Here is a 19,100-nt window from a genome sequence, read left to right as displayed (position 1 = left end):
AATGCCTCTAGCATTGGGGTGCCTCGCAAAAATTGTATGATTCCTAAGGTTCTAGATTTTTTGCATGACTAAGGTCAATAAAGATGAGGCCTTAGTGCATGCTTGTAAGCTTTTAAAAGTGTTGTCTAACCTTCACTAGGAGATGTTTTACCTCTATAAGGGCAATGTAATTAGGCTGGTTACACACTAAACCAAAATGACACATTTTGTAAAAAAAAGTAGAATTATAAATTTATCTCATTACTTGCAAATATAAAAAATGCACCCTTGTTCGGCACTTTAAAATTGGGCAAGGAAGATTCCTTGATCAAAAGTGGGCGAGGAAGTTCACCTGCTCAACAGGTCAGCAACACGTCATGTCTTCTCAATGTGTAAAGAATTCTAGATACCCAACTCCTAAATAATTATTTTAATTAATTAAAACTTACAAAACGAATATCCGTCATTCGTCATTCATTCAGTGTGTAACTAGCCTAATTTACCTATCTTAATATAAAAATCGTGTATTATATATTTTGAACCCAGGTGAGAGAATCATTAACGATTGATGAAAAGATAACTTGCTCTCTTCCATGGTAGCTCATGTGCAAGGGCTACGGTGACAGATGTCGCATAGAAACAGGGTTAGACCCGTCAAGAGGATAGATAGAAGCGGCCAGTTTAACCCAAATTACCCAATCATCAGTGCGGCATTCTGGCCAGATTCCAGCGCTAATTCACTGATGATTGCTGGATCCTCTCTAGATTCTCTGGGAAAAGATTCCCCACCTGGTCAATTCGAAACACAGTCATTCCTCATTTGAGACGCATCGCTCGCTCGCTCGCTCGCTCGAGAGAGAGAGAGATGGCAGCATCATCATCGCTGGGTCGTCTCTGTTTGCTTTTGTTCGTTGCTGGCTCTCTGGTTCAGGTAAGGCTAAACTTGAACACCCCGTTCTTTCATTGTGGGTCTCGTTTGCTTTGTCCTCTCCCATCGTCACTTCATTGATCGGGGATTTTCATTAATTTGCTCCCGATTTTATGAGATAGAGCCGGCAAAGTCGAGAAAATCCGTAACAGTATGCTTTGAGGTCCTGATTGGAACAGTGTTAAAGCGGACTGTTGCAAGTAATTTTGGGATTTTTGATTCTCTGCATTTCAAAACCTTGCAAATGCAAGATGCATATGCGTGTAGATGAATGAAATCTATCTAGAGAGTGGGGCTTCACTGTTGGGTTGACTGGTATCTCATGTAAATCAGCTACAGAAGGGCCATATACAGCTTCCAGCAATCAAGCAACCAGTTCACACACAAGAGAGAGAGAGAGAGAGAGAGAGAGAGAGAGAGAGAGGTGTGTGTGGTGGGGAGAGGGGTTTGTGCGTGTTCCCTTCAATCCGTGTACATCCTGGAGCCTAAAACAGGAGGATGTCTGTGTGTGTGCGTGCTGGGTTGGGGGCGGGGGGATTTACTACAATCTGTGTACATACCTGAGCCGAAAACAAGAGGGTTTTCTTCTTCACTGTTGCCTCTTATCTCATTCACCACTGTTGGGTCTGATTTGCATCCCATAGATTAGCTGCAATAGGGAAGTTGAGTTTTTTTTTGTCTCATGCAGTAAATTCCAACTTGACCTAGTATTTTTCTTCTTAAAAGATATAGGCTTGAATCTTCCACTGTTAAAGTCTTTGAAGCATTATGTTTGGGTAGCTATGTAAAAAGACCACTCATTGAATGGGCGGTTGTTGCAGGCTCAGGATGGTGACAGGCCCATCTTGCAAGTAAGTATGTGTGTTTGTTTCCTTTCTTGAGAGTTTTTAATTCAATTTTGAGGTCCTTCTTTTCTCCCTTCTTTTCTTGCTTTTCTTTCTGGGGGAATGGGAAGGAGAGGCTCACGTATTCAAACCTTGGGTGTCAACTTTATAGTAGTTATGATTATTGTATGAGGCACAATATGTCTACTCAGCTTGGTTGCTATTGGAATCAAAATGAATCATCATATGCACTGTGATAACACTGAACTCATGACGCTGATGACTATTCATGATCTGCGCTGTAGCCATGGCTTGTGGACAAGGTGAACAATCACCCAACTGCTAGCTGGAAGGCTCACATGAACCCACGGTTCACAAATGTAACTGTAAGTTGATGGTCCATCTTTTTATCATCCTTTATGCCTATAGTAATAAAATGTGAGGGTACATAATATCTCAAACACATGCAGGTGAATGACTTCAAGGTGCTGCTTGGTTCATTGACGGAACCTGATCATGGAGACATTGTTGTTCGCACTCATCCTCGGAGTTTGAAGCTTCCCTCAAACTTTGATGCAAGAGAAGCTTGGCCTCAGTGCAGTTCTCTCACAAATATCTTAGGTGCATACTTCTCAAATAACCTATAAGGATAATAGGTCGGCTTTCAAGTAACGTGGTCATGCAATTATAATAGGTTGGCTTTCAAGTAACGTGGACATGCAATTGTTGGTGTCCTTAAGTCGGTACTCATGAATGTTCTCTGTTTTATCATGTCAAACATGCATCCTTTTCTAATATCACATTGTGATGTTGGCATGTACTACTTGGTTGGATCTACAGATCAGGTACCGTTCGTCACATAAATAGTCACAAAGTTTATTAACATGCTCAGCATGAACTTTTAGAATGTGCTTGATGGCGAAGTTCCTGCCTTGTCATGTATTTAGGGCCATTGTGGTTCATGCTGGGCTTTTGGAGCAGTAGAGGCTCTTTCGGATCGCTTTTGTATTCACTTTAATGAGGCAAGTCATTTTTTTATATGTGGTTTGTGCACTGACTAGTTGTAGTAACCGATTTTGATTTGTTGTTGCGGAAATATTATATTTGAATCTGCAGACGATTACTCTGTCAGAGAATGACTTGCTGTCTTGCTGTGGCTTCGAGTGTGGGAGTGGATGCAATGGAGGGTATCCCTTACAGGCGTGGGAATATTTTGTACGAAGTGGTGTTGTCACGACGCAGGTAATGCCATACTTATTGATCATTGCTGTAAACTGCCATCGAGACGCTAGGAAATTGTTGGAGAAAACATTCTGTTTCAGCAGACATGCTTTCACATAGTTCCAGTAAACTTATGTTCATAATGTGTTAGTATATGTGTCTAAAGAGCATGTCTTTTTGAAATGATTCTGCTCAATGACTTTGTATATAACTGTATTCTTGAGGGGGTCAGTGTGAATAGGCAGGGTTTCAATCCATTTTATTACTTTGTCTCAATGTCTTGGAGATGGGAAGATGCTATCCCTAAATTGGGACTTGATCTGCTGGATGTGTTTCAAATTACTTCTTGCTAAGTTACTCCTGAAGGATGAGCTCATAAGATATACCATGTGATGTGAAATAGATTGTAGCTAGAGTCAGAAAGAGGTTTGAGGATACACTAGGGCTAGTAGGGAGACAGGGAGTGGGTGAACAACATGACCCAAAAATGAATACTCGGAAACAGAAGGGAAATGATAATGAACTCAATGAACAAGTGATCTAGGGTGAATGAATCAATCAATATTGAGTGGTAGGACTGGTGCCTGCTGCAGGACGTGAGCCAACTGGTTTTGCCAGAGCTGAAGTAGGAGTTGAAGACACCACAAACCATATTTCTGCCCACACCCCCCAAAAACAAAAAGGAAAAAATGGAAGAAAACAAGAACATGGATAGATAATTGAAAGAATGGCTCGAGTCTTACCCAGGAAGAAAGTAACTTCGGAGATTGTGTTTGAAGTTTGGACTTTCACTCTAGGGTCTAATATCTCTGCTCTGTCAATGCTCTAGTACTTACTACTTACGTCTTGGATATTTGTGTTAGAATGCCCCATCCTTGTAAATTGCCACCAATTATCCATGGTTCTCAAAGTTGTAAGATCCCCATTATGATGAGAAGCCATGTGTGAGGCTGGACATTGTTTGGATCTTTAAGTTGTACGTGTCAAATAAGGTCTTATGCGACTGGATGGTAAAAACAAGCTATGTGGGTCTAGCCTATGGGTATGATATTGAGTTGTAGGATATTTCTTGGAATGTTTCCGAGTTAATTGGTGAAGTTTAATAATATGGTATGGTGGTTAGGCCGATCGACCACCTTCGCAGGCTTAAAGGAGGCCTCTCAGAACCATGATCATCTATTTACCTAGTCAAAGTTTATCTAGTAAGCCTTAATCTCTTCACCTAGAATTTGTCTAGATCTCCATCTAAGCTTCACTGTGGAAGCACACAGATGGATAGAGCCATCATTAAAGCACTTTTTTTGCAAATAAAGATATCTCAGCTCACTAATTTGCTGTGCACTCTCTATTCTTTGCTTAGAGTCTGTCTGCTGTTTTGTGTAATTTTACAGTTTGAACTTCAAAGTTCAAACTATCATGTTTGTCAATATGATGCCATGAAAGTTGTCTTTTGAGTATTGTGTCTTGCTATTATGAGTCATGACATTTGATAAATGGTAAGTGTAATGCCTGTTATGTATCAAATTTTGTCTTTGTTGGACACTTGTATAGGTGGAAATTTGTTGTTACTTGTGTAGGTAATGGATGAAGATGCCTATTTCTTTGCGTGTTTATCATATGATGCATCTAAATCCCAGGTCTTGTAAACTTTGCTATATTTGTAGTCAAAGTTTTCAGGCATTTCCTCATAATTACTACTGTGGGAAACTTGTTTCTATCCAAATGTTTTTGAAAATCCTGGCTAATAAGTCAAGTGCCTCTTCCATCTCGGCAATGGCTACCTCTTACATAGCCGATACATCTCTCATACTCATTGATCTATCCTTCTTTTTTTAAAACCTCACAAAAGCAAGAACAAATGAATCAACAAGAGTATAGTGAGCTCACCAACTTACCTTTGTTGAGCTAAAAATGTATTAGCTTCTCTTAAACAACCCCAAAACATACTTAATTAATGAAGCAATCTTGTTTATTTAAAAGAAATGCGTTCCAAGAGAGTGTTTGTGTCCCATAAGCATAAACCCACTTGGGAGGGCCCAAACTTTCTATATGTAAGTATGTTGCCCTCCATTCAGTGATAGTTTTCGCTTTTGCAGGTTTTAGGTGTTTTCAGCTTGTTGCCAACACCCTTTTCACAGAGGACATTGCAGTGTCAGCTATCCCTTGCTGTCATCTATAGTCTGGCGCCTGTTTCCAGCCTTCCACCCGTATTTTGCAGCTATTTACATTAGAGCAATTGTTGCTAATCACTCTCCAGTTGCCGCCTGCTCAGTTTTCTCTCTCCTCAGCTTGTCGCAGCAGATTATCTCTCCTTAGCCTATTGCAGCAGATTTTCTCTCTCCATTGCCTGCATTTGCTGTTTTCTCTCTCTTGCAGCTTGGATTTTTAGTCTTTCTCTCTCTTGCACTGTCGTCTACATCAGATCCAACCTTCCTTGGCTGCGTTTGTCGGTGTTCGATATCCGGAGGTTGCCTTGCTGCGAATCGGGATCCGTCTGGAGTACGACACACACTCCAGCTCATTAGCCCTACCCTGATCCTTGAGATACAAGAGTTTGAGGTTCAGTATTCATTCATTGCATAGTGTGTTTGCTGAATGAGCATTGTATATTCAGTAGTCATATCACTTCATTAATTTTTTGTGTTCATTGTCTTTGAGTTACCTTAACCCTAACTGTGTTCTTTTATCAGTCTATGCTTTGTCATACGGTTTTTGTTTGTGTTTTTGTATTAGGCTATTTCTTAACATGGTATCAAAGCAAGGTTCTTTGAGAGAAACCTAGGCCTTGATCTGAAAGCTCTCTGCAAAAGCAAGAACAATAGTAGGTTCGAACACAACACCACCAGTTCAATCTCCAGAAACATCTATGCCGAGAACCGAGTGAGAGTGGGTAGATCAGCTTGCTCCACAAAGTTCTAACATGGTGGAAGACATTTCTAACCATAAGGAAGAAACAAAGTTATGTAAGCTGTCTGATGAAGAAGATTCAACAGCTTGACCCAAGGATTTTCCTTGAAGAAAAGCTACTCAATGAAGGTATACATGATTTTCTCTCTTCAGATTTTGCGCGTAAGTCTGATGATGTTGCAGAGCCGTCGAGACCTCCATCAGGGATAGGCCCCCATTGTTGGAGAAAGAGATCTGGAGTATATTCCATTCTTTCATCATGCGCTATCTACTTCAGTGCATAGTGCTTTAGATTCGTCTTTTGTTTCTTTGTCTTTTATCTCTTTTGTTTTGCAATATATTGGTAGAAATCATGAGGAAGAAAGAGCACAGTTTGTTGACTATGGCAAAGATTCTCTTGAGGACCAATTCTTCTTACCTATACTGGCACCTTATGAAAACATTCATGTTTCAGTTCTTCCGCCTCAATTGGCACTCATTGGACATTCACAGCTCATTTATGCCTACCCACCTCTTTTCCCTCCTTCTTATCAGACCCCTTCACTACCACCGCCATCTTATTCCACCAATCCATCTTAGCCCACTTTCCCAACACCTCATGGTTCTACCTTGTCTTCAATCAAGCATGCATTCAGTGACAAGACACGTTTCAACGATTCAAACTTTACCACTTGGTCGAACTTGATGAGACATGTCCTTGACTCACAGAACCTATGGGATCTTGTGCAAGGGTTGGAACCCCAACCGGATCCTGCACTTGTTCCATATGAGGTCGTCCGCCCATGAAAGGCTAGGAATGTCTCCGCTATTGTCGAGCTGATGCAGGGCTTATTGTTTGAGTTTCATTCTCAGCTTCAATATTTTGACTTAGCGTCAGAGCAGTGGGCACACTTGACCGCTATGCGATTGGGGATAGGACCTGTCGTATCAATCTTGACTATGAGCTTCAAAATTTCAAAATCTTTGACCGAGATGAGTTGACAGGCGTCTTCTTGCCAAATTCTCCACTACGAGGACTTCCAAGTTCTCTGACGATCAAGTCACACTGTTTCTAAACAAACTCCCTAGGAAATACTTGAATTTTGTGGAAGGTATAGTTTCAAAGCCTACCATGTCTACTTTCTATGATTTTGAGTGTTAGTTGTTGCGTTATGTACGGTTATTCGATCAATATCATATAAATAATCCCTTAGAGGGGGCTCTTGTTGGTCCTTCTCAGAAGGGGCAGCAAGGGAAGGGCAAACAAAATCAAACTTCCAATCAAAATCTAAAACAAAGTCAATCGGGGAATCACAAGGAAACTCCTAGTCACAACTCAAACCAGGGTGGCAGAATCTACCTAAAAAGAACAGATATTGTCAACATTGTCAAAAGGCTGGTCATTTTGACAATGAGTGTTGATCAAAGGTAAGAGGTACAACACCAAAACCTAAGTCTCAGACCCCAGCCCCTCAGTCGAGCAACCCCCAACAGGGGAGGCAGAGTGATGGCAAGGGGAAGTTTAAAGCTCAGACTCACACTACCACTAGTCAGTTATCATTGTCGACAATGTTCTCAACTCCAGAGGGCTTGTCTGACTGGTCTGCAGTGGTCCACATCATCTTTGTAAAGACATCAGATGCGAGTCTTATCCATATCTGTGAGTTGCTTCCTAATGAGGGAGGCCCACTCATCATAGCCGAGCACTTCAGCTTTTGTTTGGTTTGTGGTCAGTGGAGCTACACATCGCAGGACTCCTATAGAGGACATCTTCCGTACCCGAGTCCCTGCAGCTGGGCGGGTCCATGTAGGAAACAACTCCTCGGTCAAGATTTAGGCTCAAGGTTGCGTTAATTTTACCATTGACAAGGGTTTGAATTTTGCTTCATTGGACAATGTATATCATGTTTCTTAGCTTGGGGTAAACTTGTTATCTGTTCAGCAGCTTTGTCGGTTGGGGCGAGTAATTTCTTTACAACGATTACAATCGAGGTCCTTGACTCTCAGGCTGGTTTAGTGATTGCTTGCGGTGCGGCACAACTTAATGGCTTATACCACATGACACACTTTTTGACTAAACCGATAGCCGAGGGCTCCGTGTTCCATAGCTTCCAAGCATTTGCCACATCTCGGGAGCCTACGAACAATGAGTGTCTTTGGTATTTTCGCATAGGGCATCTTGGTTATGACTCTCTTTATGAGTTGTCACGCCGTGAGCTGGTTGAGGGCCTTCCTCACTTGAAGCTAGCTCGCGATGTCCATAAAGCCTGTTAGCTCTCGAGAAGCAGCACCGTACCCCTTTCCCTCAGCAATCCACACCGTGTTGAGGCGCCTCTTAGATTGATTCATGTTGATCTTTGTGGGTCGACATCCACTACTGCCTTGAACGGCGCGTTGTACTTTTTTTTGATAGTGGATGATCATTCTAGATACATGTGCGTGTACTTCCTGAAGCATAAGTCAGATGCTTTCACATATTTTTCTACTTGGGTGCTACTGGTTCATAACCAGACTAGACGTCATGTTGGTTGTATGAGGAGTGATAGCGGTGGTGAATTTATCTCTCACGAGTTTTCCGAGTTTCTACAGCAGTATGGCATCTCTTGCCAGCTCACCTCTACCAACTCCCACTCTCAAAATGGAGTCGCAGAGCATAGGAACCGGACAATCATGGAAATGGCATGCTCTATGCTTTTTGCAAGTAGAGGTCCCCAAGCGCCTTTGGGTCGAGGCTATTAACACTACGGCGTACATTCTCAATGACTGCGGCTCTTCCTCTCATAAGATTCCGTATGAGGCATTCTTTGGCTCTCGGCCTATTATTTTCCACTCCAGAGTCTTCGGGTGTCGTGCCTACACATACACACGCGCGCGCGTGCCTGATGATAAGATATGAAAGCTCACTTTTCGAGATGATCTCCTTTTTTTTGTCAGATATTCCTTTGAAGTGAAAGCTTATCGTTTGTTCGATCTTTGGACAAATAAGGTGATCGTTTGGAGGGACGTCATTTTTAATGAGAAGGATATTGTGCAGTCCTCTGTATACCGGATTCCGATCCGATTTCTCCTTCCATATCATCGGAGATTGTGTCTACTAAGCCTGGTCTACTTCATACTCCTAACATTCCTGCAGATTCTTTAGCTACTAGGTCCTCTCCGTGAGACCTGTTACCTTGCTAGTACTAGCGGACTATGTAGGATTCGAGGATCTTACCATCGGATTTCACTCCGTAGGGACCTAGAAGATCTCCCCGACTTGCTACAAACCCAATGGAAAACCCATCATAAAATAAACTAATCCAAATGTTGCAAGTTTCATTCACATCAAATGTGATATGACATCTAAAAACTAAATTTTGAACACAATTCAATACACAACTTTAAAATCATAATAATTCAAACACCACATAAATTAAAATTAAAAAATAGAAATATATGAAGATAATTTAAAAATTAATTAAATTGAAAAAAAACTAAAAAAAACTAACACATCCATGTGACAAACCTTTCCTTGTCTCCTTTCTTTTTATTTTTTACCATGGTATTAGTATTGGTTTTCTTTGTACCTTATAAGAGGTCAACTATCAAACCTAATCAACCTATTGTTTTCATATGTGGATTTTTCTGTTCTAAGTCTTATTTGGATATGGGATTTTGCGCATGAGACCTTGCGGGTGTCCACACAATGCCAGATTTTTTTTCTTTTTCCCTCCTTCACAAACAAGAAGCACAATAATACACTTAATTGTAACTAAAATTTGACCGATCGTTACACCCACACGAACAAACAAAACGTACCTCATAAATTTCTAATTAAAAAGAACTAGTCGTTAATTTATAAAAGAAACCCCACTGTTGCATGCGCACATAACACAATAACTCACTTAGTTTTGTAAAATAAAATCCATTCATAGTGTGCGCACACATGCACTTTACACACATTTAATTTGTAAATAATAATGGACCCCCCAAAATCATGCATGTATGCACTTTGTACCACAAATCATCTAATTTCTAAAAATGAATTGCATTTGTAGAGATCCCTAGTCGAGTCCTCTCAAGTTATTCTAAGTAGGGATTGGGATGCAAATACGACTCACCACGCATTAATGGGATAGTTTAATAATGAATTGTGATTAATTTGTCATCATATTAAAATGAGTCTTGTGGTTTTCACCCACCCGCTTCACTGCACCATAGGTATACACCATACGCTTATGAGAATTGGGAGACATCATAGGTATACACCATAGGTATACACCATACGCTTATGAGAATTGGGGTTTCTTGGTCAGAGACATCGGTCTTCCAAAGCTCTTCAATGTGTTCCATATACCATTTATACTGTGTATACAGCAGTGCTGCCCTTTTTTCTAGATCTGCCCACTCTGATTTCAGCTCATGTCAAAGCTTAAGGTCAAGCATTTGCCTCTTGCCATCTTAAAACACTTCATACCTGTCATAATCAAGCATTTGATGACCAAATGCACCAGCATTTGATGAGATGCAGCCCAACAACTGACTTAATTTCTGCGATGGCAACAAAATCTAAGCTTGTGATGAGTAAGTCATCAATGTACAACCGCAAGATATAACTATCCCTCTCTGCAGTAGATCGAATATATAAGTTCGGGTCATAAGGGGTAGAATGGTATCCATGAGCCTGTAAGAACTCATCCATCCTATGGAACCAAGACTGCAGTGCTTGCTTCAGCCCATAAAGAGCTTTCTGCAAGCAAAATACCTTATCCCGCACGTTCCCAGAACGAAAGCCCGGTGGCTGCTCCACATAGACTTCCTCCTCAAGAAAACCATTCAGGAAGGCACTCTTGACATCCATCTGATGTATCGGCCAACTGTGGTGAGCGGCTAGCGCGAGAAGCAACCGGAAAGATATCAACTACACAGTAGGGCCAAACGTCTCTTCATAATCAATGCCATGCTTCTATCGAAACCCTTGCACTACAAGGCAAGCCTTGTACTTATCTAAAGTTCCATCAACTTTTAGCTTGGTCCAAAACATTCCTTTGTCCCGATGACTTTCTTGTGGCTCGGCGTTCCCATAGTGGCTACCTCTTTACCTTGGGCACGACTCCCATTTCCTGGTCTAGCCATAAACAGGAGACGATGGCGGCTTCCATGGCCGAGGCTGAGTATAGGGCTCTCTTTGATGGCACCATCGAGGCCATCTATCTAAGGAGTTTACTGGCGGCGCTTCATTTCCTTGCGATCCTTCCATTGTTGTCTACAGTGACAACTAGAGTGCCATTGCCCTTGCGGGCAATCCGATCATCACACCACGGACGCGGCATGTGCGAGTCCACTTCCACTTTTCCAGAGAGCAGATTGAGCTAGGCACTATCCGCCTAGAGTTTGTGCCTTCATCAGATAATTTTGCAAACATCTTAACTAAAGTGGTCAACGAGCCGGTTCTTTAGTACCTGCTAACCAAAATCGGCTTGGGTACACCCTTCCCTACTTCTTTAGATTGACAGGGAGAGGGTGCTTCCCTCTTGCTTTCCCTTCCAGTTTGAGAGGGGTGGCTTCTTCTCTTGATAGTGGCAGTGATGATGCTTACAGTTTTTAGACATTTATTTATTCTTTTGTATTGTATTATGGACATTTGTAACTTCATCGACACTGTTAGGATGATATGATTGTAAAAGTGCGTTTGGGCAAGTGAACAATTCCCCTGCGAGGACACTGTCCAAGTGGCACCGTTGCATAGCATTTTGCGTGAGCATGACATCTTGGATCTCCCTTTGCATTACCTCATGCATTGGCATTCTGTTCATGTAAACATACATCTGTACGCATTTATTCCTGTTCGGTCTTTTGGAGTGGTCAACTTTGGATCCACCGTATTCGTGGCATTGCACATGGCAGTCTCCAAGGCAATTTTTTTCTAGCTTGCTTGCTTGCGTTGCTTGTCTTGCTTGCTTCACTTATTTGCTATACCTACATCTTAGTCATTTTCCTTCTTCACCGACACCGAGTAATGGTAGGGATAGTATGCTTGTTTTGTGAAGGTCTTGGATCTGACCATCCCTTATCACTCTCCTGTATTGGGGCACGGATACTTAATAGGACGAAAACTGCTCTACAACCCTCATTTATCAAATCTATTTTAAAAAAAGTCAATAGTTGATTCCATCCGCCTTTGCAGGGCTTGGTAGGCCACTGGGCAGCCGATGTGCATCCTTTGTCCGATGCCCTGCCCTCTTTGGGGTGATCACTTAGGCTCCCTTGGTAAGATAACCATCGCCTCTGTAGTCTTAGTAGACCGTGGGTAGTCGACGCTTTGTCCGATGCTCTAGCTGCTTTGGGATGGGACACCTTGGGGATAAAAGAAAAGAAAAATGGGCACCGTTGTTGGGCATAAGAGGGTGTATTGTACATTAGCTTCACTTAAACATCTCGAAAACATGCTTAATTAATGAAGTAATCTTGTTTATTTAAAAGAAATACGTTCCTAGAGAGTGTCTGTGTCCCATAAGCACAAACCCACTTGGGAGGGCCCAAACTTTCTATAAATAAGTGTGCTGCCCTCCATTGAGTGATAGATCTCGTTTTTGCACGTTTCAAGTGTTTTCAACTTGCTGCCCACACCCTTGTCACAGAGGATATTTCCACTCACAGAGGATATTTCCACTCATCGCAGTCTTAGCTGTCCCTTGCTGTCATCTGCAAACTAGCGCCTGTTTCTAGCCTTCCACCCTCAATATGCAGCTGTTTATAGTAGAGTGACTATTGCAGGTTGCTCTCTAGCTACCGCTTGCTCAGTTTTCTCTCTCCTCCCTGTTGTCGTACTTGGACTGAATCTCGCTATTATTTGCTGAAAATTTAGGCTGAAATCAACTGAATATTCAGCTCATTTTTTGCAGTCATAAATTGCAGCATTGAATTTCTGGTTTATTGCTGAAAAATGGCTGCAAATGCTTCTAGCAGCAGTGACACTAAATCCCTCTTTGAAATCAAGAGGTTTGATAGCATTGGCTTTGACTTGTGAAAGGATAGGATGCAAGACATTTTGTTTCTCAAGGACTATGAAGATACTCTCTTGGAGATTAAGCTTGTAGCTATGACAGATGTGGATTGGGCTAGACTTAATAAGAAGGCCATTGCATACATTAAGATGGCAGTGTCTGATGGTGTACTTATAGACATTAAGCGCCTTGATACAGGTTATGCTATATGGAAAAAGTTTAAGGACACTTATGAAAATACAACTCCTGTGAATCAAGTGCATCTTATGCGTAAACTTGTGAACATGGAGTTGGATGAGTCTAAGCCAACATCTGAGCATTTGAGTACTTTCATAGGGGTTTTGAGTCAGCTGGCAGGACTTTGGTTTGGCGGCTTTTGATGATAAATTGAAAGCTATTTTCTTATTGATGACTTTGCCTGACAACTGGGAATCTTTGGTTGTGTCACTTAGCAGCAATCCTACTTTGACTTTTGATGGTGTAAGAGGTTCAATCCTTAATGAAGAAATCAGAAGAAAGTCTAGTGGTGAAAGCAGTGGTTCAGCTTACCATGTGAGAGGCAGGTCTGAAAAGAGGGGTAATGTAGCCAGTAAAGGGAAAAGCAGAAGCAAAAGCAAGGGCAAACAACAAGATGTCACATGCTATCAGTGTGGGCGTAAAGGGGATAAAAAGCCCGATTTTCGGTACTTCAAGAAAGAGTAAGAAAGAAAGAAACAACAGGGTAAGAAAAAGAAGGATGATAAGAAAGATGATGACAGCTCTTTCTCAAAAGAAGTTGCAAAGGCAAATGTTGCATCTAGTGTGGTGATTGAAGAGCTTCCTGACATTGAAGAGATACTTGTTGTAGCCTCATGTAATGATGCAAATATTATGGCAGCAACAGATGATATGCACGTCACCAAAAAGGAGGTAATTGATGCCTTACTTTCAGCTCATGATGGGCTGTCACAATCATGGATAGTGGACAACGGTGCCTCTTTTCATGTTACTCCCTCTCTGGAGTCATTTTTTTAATACACTGTAGGTTGCCTAGGCAAGGTGTACTTGGGTAATAACTATGCATGTGAGATAGAGGGTGTTGGTCCATTCACTTGGCTCTTGAAAATGGCCAAGAGCTGATTTTGCATGATGTCAGATTTGTACTTGGCATAAAGAAAAGTCTACTATCAGTTGGGCAGCTTGATGCTAAAGTGTATTTTACTACCTTTAGTGGTGGATCTTGGAAGGTCCATAAGGGCTCTATGTTGATTGTTAAAGGCAGCAAAAGGGAGACTTTATATTACTTGCAGTGTAAAGCATTACCTGGCAAGTTCTTGGTTGTGGTTGAAGTCCATTTACAGATGGAGCTTTGGCACAAAAGACTTAGTCATGTGAGCCAGAAAGGCCTTCAGGTTCTCTCCTCTTTAGGGAGATTTGATGTAAAAGGCTCTGGTCTTGAATTTGTAATGATTGCTTATATGGAAAACAAGTGAAGTCTTCTTATTACTCTGGTGTCGTCAAGAAGTCTAACAGTAAGTGGGAGCTAGCTATGCAGGAAGAGATTAAATCTCTATGTGCAAATGATACTTGGGATCTTGTGTCATTGCCCAAGGGAAGGAAGCCACTTCCAAACAAATGGGTGTACAAAGTAAAGACAGTTGATGGGAAACCCAAGTACAAGGCAAGGCTGGTTGCCAAAGGGTATGCACAAAAGGAAGGGATTGACTTCCAAGAGGTCTTCTCACCTGTTGTGAAGATGACCATTTTACGTGTGCTTTTTGCTCTTACTGCTGTATTGGACTTAGAGCTGTATCAAATGGATGTAAAAACAACTTTCTTGCATGGTGACATTGATGAGGAAACCTACATGAAACAGCCCTGAGGGCTTTAGTTCCTAGAAAAGAGCAGATGGTGTGTAAGCTAAAACGCAGCATGTATGGATTGAAGCAAGCCGTGGTATAAAAAGTTTGACACTTTTATGCTATCTCATGAGTTTACACGCAGCCATGCAGATCATTGCTTGTATATGAAAAAGGATACAGATGGCAACCCCATCATACTTGTTCTGTATGTGGATGATATGTTGCTAGTTGGGAAAAGAAAGACTAGCTTGGATGCTCTCAAAAATCACATGAAATCAGCTTTCTCCATGAAAGATTTGGGGAATGCAGAGCGTATTTTGGGCATGAGGATTCATAGAGATAGAATGCAGAAATTGCTGTTTTTATCTCAAGAAAAGTACATTGGAAAGGTACTGGACAGATTTAACATGGTTGAAGCTAAGCCTTTTGGGGTACCCTTACCTCCTTATCTCAAACTTAGCAAAGCCAACAGCCCGAAAGATGACGTGGAAGCAAATGCTATGAAGGGAGTTCCTTATTTATCAACTTGTGGCTCTCTTATGTATGCTATGGTTGCTACTCGTCTAGACATTGCTCATGCAGTCGGTGTTGTTAGCAGGTTTATGTCAAATCGTGGCAAAACACATTGGGAGGCTGTCAAGTGTATTCTTTGATACCTTAAGGGTACACAAAGAAAAAGTATTTGCTATGGGTAGGGTGCACTTAGCTTGCAGGGTTACTGTGATGCAGACATGGCAGGTGGCTTGGACACTCATAGGTCCACCAGTAGGTATGTCTTCACAGTTGCTGGTGGAGTTGTCTCTTGGTGTTCCAGGTTGCAGAACATCGTTGCTCTGAGTACCACTGAAGCTGAATACATCTATGGGTACTGCAATTTTGGGATGTGATAGCCAGAGTGTTGTGTATCTAGCTAAGAATGCCATGTATCATTCACGCACAAAGCATATAGATGTGCGATATCATTTCATCAGACAGATTCTGAAAGATGGTTAACTCACATTGACCAAGATTAAAACATAAGACAACCTTGCAGATGTCCTCACTAAAAGTCTAAGCAAAGCTCAGCACGAGCATTGCATACGACTAGTGGGAGTTGGTTTGCTAAAGATTCACATCGGACCTTTAAGTGGAAGGTTGTTGGGATAAAGGCCCGGTTTAAAACCTCCGTGTATAGTACACGCACATTGTACATGTGAATGCACCCTTTACGTGCCCCAAGTATAAATACATTTTATTCTTTGTGTACCAATACATTTGTTGGTACACTCTAACGGAATCGTACTTTTCACTTTGCTCACTCACTCTTCAGCCGTCACACTCTCGCTCACTCCTGCTCTACCTCCATCCCTCTCAGCTGTGCTCTTCACTCAACAACTGCTCAACAATTGGGACTAATCATGGAGTGCACCAATGGCAAGGGTGTAGTTAAGATAGTTGGACAATCTGCAGATGACATGGTAGGCCAACCAAGTGCCACATGGCAGGCCAATTTGTGCAGATCATTCCTTGTGCCTTTTCCTGGGGTATTGGACCTCTTGCTTTAATTATACTTTGTCCTTGGGTCATCCCAGCACTTTCTTACTCAGTCTAAAAGTTGCTGCCCTGTACTTGTCTTCTACCCATGGATCATATGTGTACATTATTTTTTGGGTAGTTCCTCTCTTTCTCCAAGTTTGGGAACTCATGATTCACAACTGCATGAGTTTACATTTAGAAAGGTAGCTCTGAAGAGCGGTTACCACAAGTTTGCGTATGGATGCCTAATGCAATCGAATTTCCCATGCAGCATCTTACGAGTCTCCCATGGTCCAATCATCACACTCAGTGATCCATCTCTCTCACAAACCATATTGACCTTTCAGGCATTATGTCTCTCTCCAACTCACAATCGCACTCAATGAATCCTCAGGTTCTTGAGGAATTCCACAATATCCTGTCCAGAGCAGATCTCATATTCCAAAACACACGAATAGGTCTACACATTCACATAATAATGCCTGTATCACACTGAGAAAGGAATATTCCCACCACGTATCCATCACATTCACATATATATATATGCGTCCATCACATCCACATGAGAATGTTTCATTCAGTGATTCACTTCCTGAAGGAATTGTGTCCACTATAGCTTATGTTTCAGAAATTTCTCTTTTTCGCTTTGGAGCCTATTTTACATGGCTGTATTCGCAATTTTCACTGTAGAGATGTGTTCAAGACTAAATGTAATCCATAACAGGCATATTCGCTAGATTAATAAGTTTCTTCATTTTTTGGTTATCTTTGTATAAATGATGGGTCATTATTCAGCAAATCTGGGTCATTTTCCTTCATTGCTAATAAGCCCCAGCAAAGGAGTTGGTATGATTTCAGATCCTTTCTTACTGGCTGATGGGAAAAGGATGGGTGAGTGTTTCCAGATGTAAGATACTAAAGATCCTTCTTACTGGCTGATGAGTTTCTTGGAAACATATGGGCCCTAGCACTAGAAAGTGTGGAAGGGTGGTTTCATGCTTGAAGCAAAAGATGGCTTGAATCAGAGTGATGGGTAATCAAGAGGTTTGAGGGAGGGAGCACTTGTGGCAAGATTTCTTTCCCCCGCCCTTTGAAGTTATCCTGCCACAATGTACAATTGATTAGGTTTTATCTTGTGTATGCCAGTGTGATCCCTACTTTGATGATATTGGGTGTCAGCATCCAGGCTGTGATCCTCTCTATTCAACCCCTGAGTGTGTGAAGGAATGCAAAGATAATACTGAATGGTCTTCTGCAAAGCATTATGCATCTAGTGCTTACAGGGTTGGATCCGATCCTTATGATATTATGGCTGAAGTATACACAAATGGGCCTGTGGAAGTATCTTTCCGAGTTTTTGAGGTATGACACTTCTCAATACCTGAGTTTTTAACATCATTTTACTTTGTGTCTTTTGTATGCCAACCTTATAATATATCTACACTGGTAGGACTTCGCACATTACAAGTCGGGGGTATACCAGTACATGGAGGGTTTTTATGTTGGTGGGCATGCTGTCAAGCTAATTGGTTGGGGCACAACTGAGGAAGGTGTTGATTTCTGGGTATGCATTTGCAGTTCACCATTTTGTATCTTGTAGAATTTTCCTTGATGATATCTGGTTTATACCAGATGCAACCGTGATAAGCAATATGCTTTTGTGCGTATTATCAATTTATCTGGTTTTGCAGCTCCTAGCAAATTCCTGGAATCGGGGGTGGGGTCAAGTATGTACTCAATGTTTGCTTGCTCATGATTTGTTAAATGCTCTTTGTACTTCATGTTGAAAGGGCTCTAATACAAATTGCGAGAGTATGTAAATGCTTCAGACGTGCAAGTTATGGCTTTGCCTGACAAAAGCCCTTCTTATTTTTGTTTCAGGATGGGTATTTCATGATCAGGAGAGGCTTCGATGAATGTGGCATTGAGGGAAATGTGGTCGCTGGAATGCCAGCTGGCCAGAGTCTCCTTGCAGTACAATAAACAATGCATTGCATTAAAAACCAGTGCAAATTCATTACTTGATGTGTGAGACCTTATTAAGCCGGAAAGACATAATGGCATGTAAAATACTGTACAAAGCTCTTCTTTTGGAGTGTCAAGTCTCTCTCTCGACTGTTTTAAAAACAAACAAGTCTGCCTTGGCACCTCCGATGGCATGGTGAAAACTTGAGATCACTAGCACCATCACTGTCTGTGCATCTTTTGTTTCTGATTGCTTACTGCACGTTATAAACCATTGCCTTCTGGCGTCTCTTCCCACCTTGAAAGTTAGCTCTTTCATGAGGGCCAACTGATTGACATTTTGGAAAGTGTGGAATCGCTGCTGAATTTGAAGGAGTGCTATCATCCTGTCCTAAAATGGTAAATTGTTGAGCTATGTATCAGTGGGTCACATTATCCTAGGGATATCCAGGGAAGAATCTTTTGCAGAGCAGAAGCATGTGTGTTTGGGAATCTAGGGTGAGGGGCTTGATTATGCTGAACTAGTGCCTCGGCCCTCCGATGCTTTCATCATTCTTAGCCATTCCCTTTCTTATGCTTTTCCCAAGGTGAGTGAAGTTAAAGTTGTCGTTATCTTCATCATCATCATCTCTCTCTCATGCCATTTTGGATTTATGATCTTTTTGGAAAGGGAGGAGTTTCATTAAAATAATATCAAGATAAGAGGAAATGCAAGCTATATAGGCCAAAGTTGACATTACAGTTCAAGCTATTTGAAGCCTCTTAAGGGCAAATCCTGAAACAATATTTTATGTTCAGTTTTCCAATAAGGGTCTGCACTTCATGCTTCCATAAAATCAATGGCCTTGTTCTTCTAATCCTACCATGAATAAGACCATATCTGACCTCCAAATTACACCACGAGCCAAAGCTTCCAAGCTTTTCTGTCCAAGCTACCTTAGTCTTCTAAAATGGA

At 41.6% G+C, this 19,100-nt stretch overlaps 1 protein-coding gene across 1 annotated transcript; it reads left to right on the top strand.

Moving 5' to 3' along the window:
• The first annotated feature begins 538 nt into the window (after positions 1–538).
• LOC148038726 (cathepsin B-like protease 3) lies at positions 539–18,440 on the top strand. The gene is made up of 11 exons (XM_087674574.1): positions 539–910; positions 1,729–1,758; positions 2,037–2,117; positions 2,202–2,352; positions 2,572–2,576; positions 2,679–2,753; positions 2,848–2,973; positions 17,327–17,542; positions 17,631–17,744; positions 17,872–17,907; positions 18,062–18,440. The coding sequence occupies exons 1-11, from the start codon at positions 845–847 to the stop codon at positions 18,161–18,163; spliced, it is 1,002 nt and encodes a 333-aa protein (XP_087530700.1). The 5' UTR covers positions 539–844; the 3' UTR covers positions 18,164–18,440.
• Positions 18,441–19,100: the final 660 nt, after the last annotated feature.

The sequence above is a fragment of the Lygodium microphyllum genome, chromosome 3 (genome assembly GCF_053477565.2).
Source record: "Lygodium microphyllum isolate KBCC chromosome 3, Lygodium_microphyllum_v1.1.10, whole genome shotgun sequence".
Taxonomy (NCBI): domain Eukaryota; kingdom Viridiplantae; phylum Streptophyta; class Polypodiopsida; order Schizaeales; family Lygodiaceae; genus Lygodium; species Lygodium microphyllum.
This window is presented reverse-complemented; position numbering and strand designations above follow the sequence as displayed.

Coding starts and splice junctions, on each gene's coding strand:
- LOC148038726 (XM_087674574.1), top strand. CDS start 845: ATGGCAGCATCATCATCGCTGGGTCGTCTCTGTTTGCTTTTGTTCGTT. Junction 2,754..2,847: donor TTTGTATTCACTTTAATGAG/GCAAGTCATTTT, acceptor TTGAATCTGCAG/ACGATTACTCTGTCAGAGAA. Junction 17,745..17,871: donor AGGAAGGTGTTGATTTCTGG/GTATGCATTTGC, acceptor CTGGTTTTGCAG/CTCCTAGCAAATTCCTGGAA.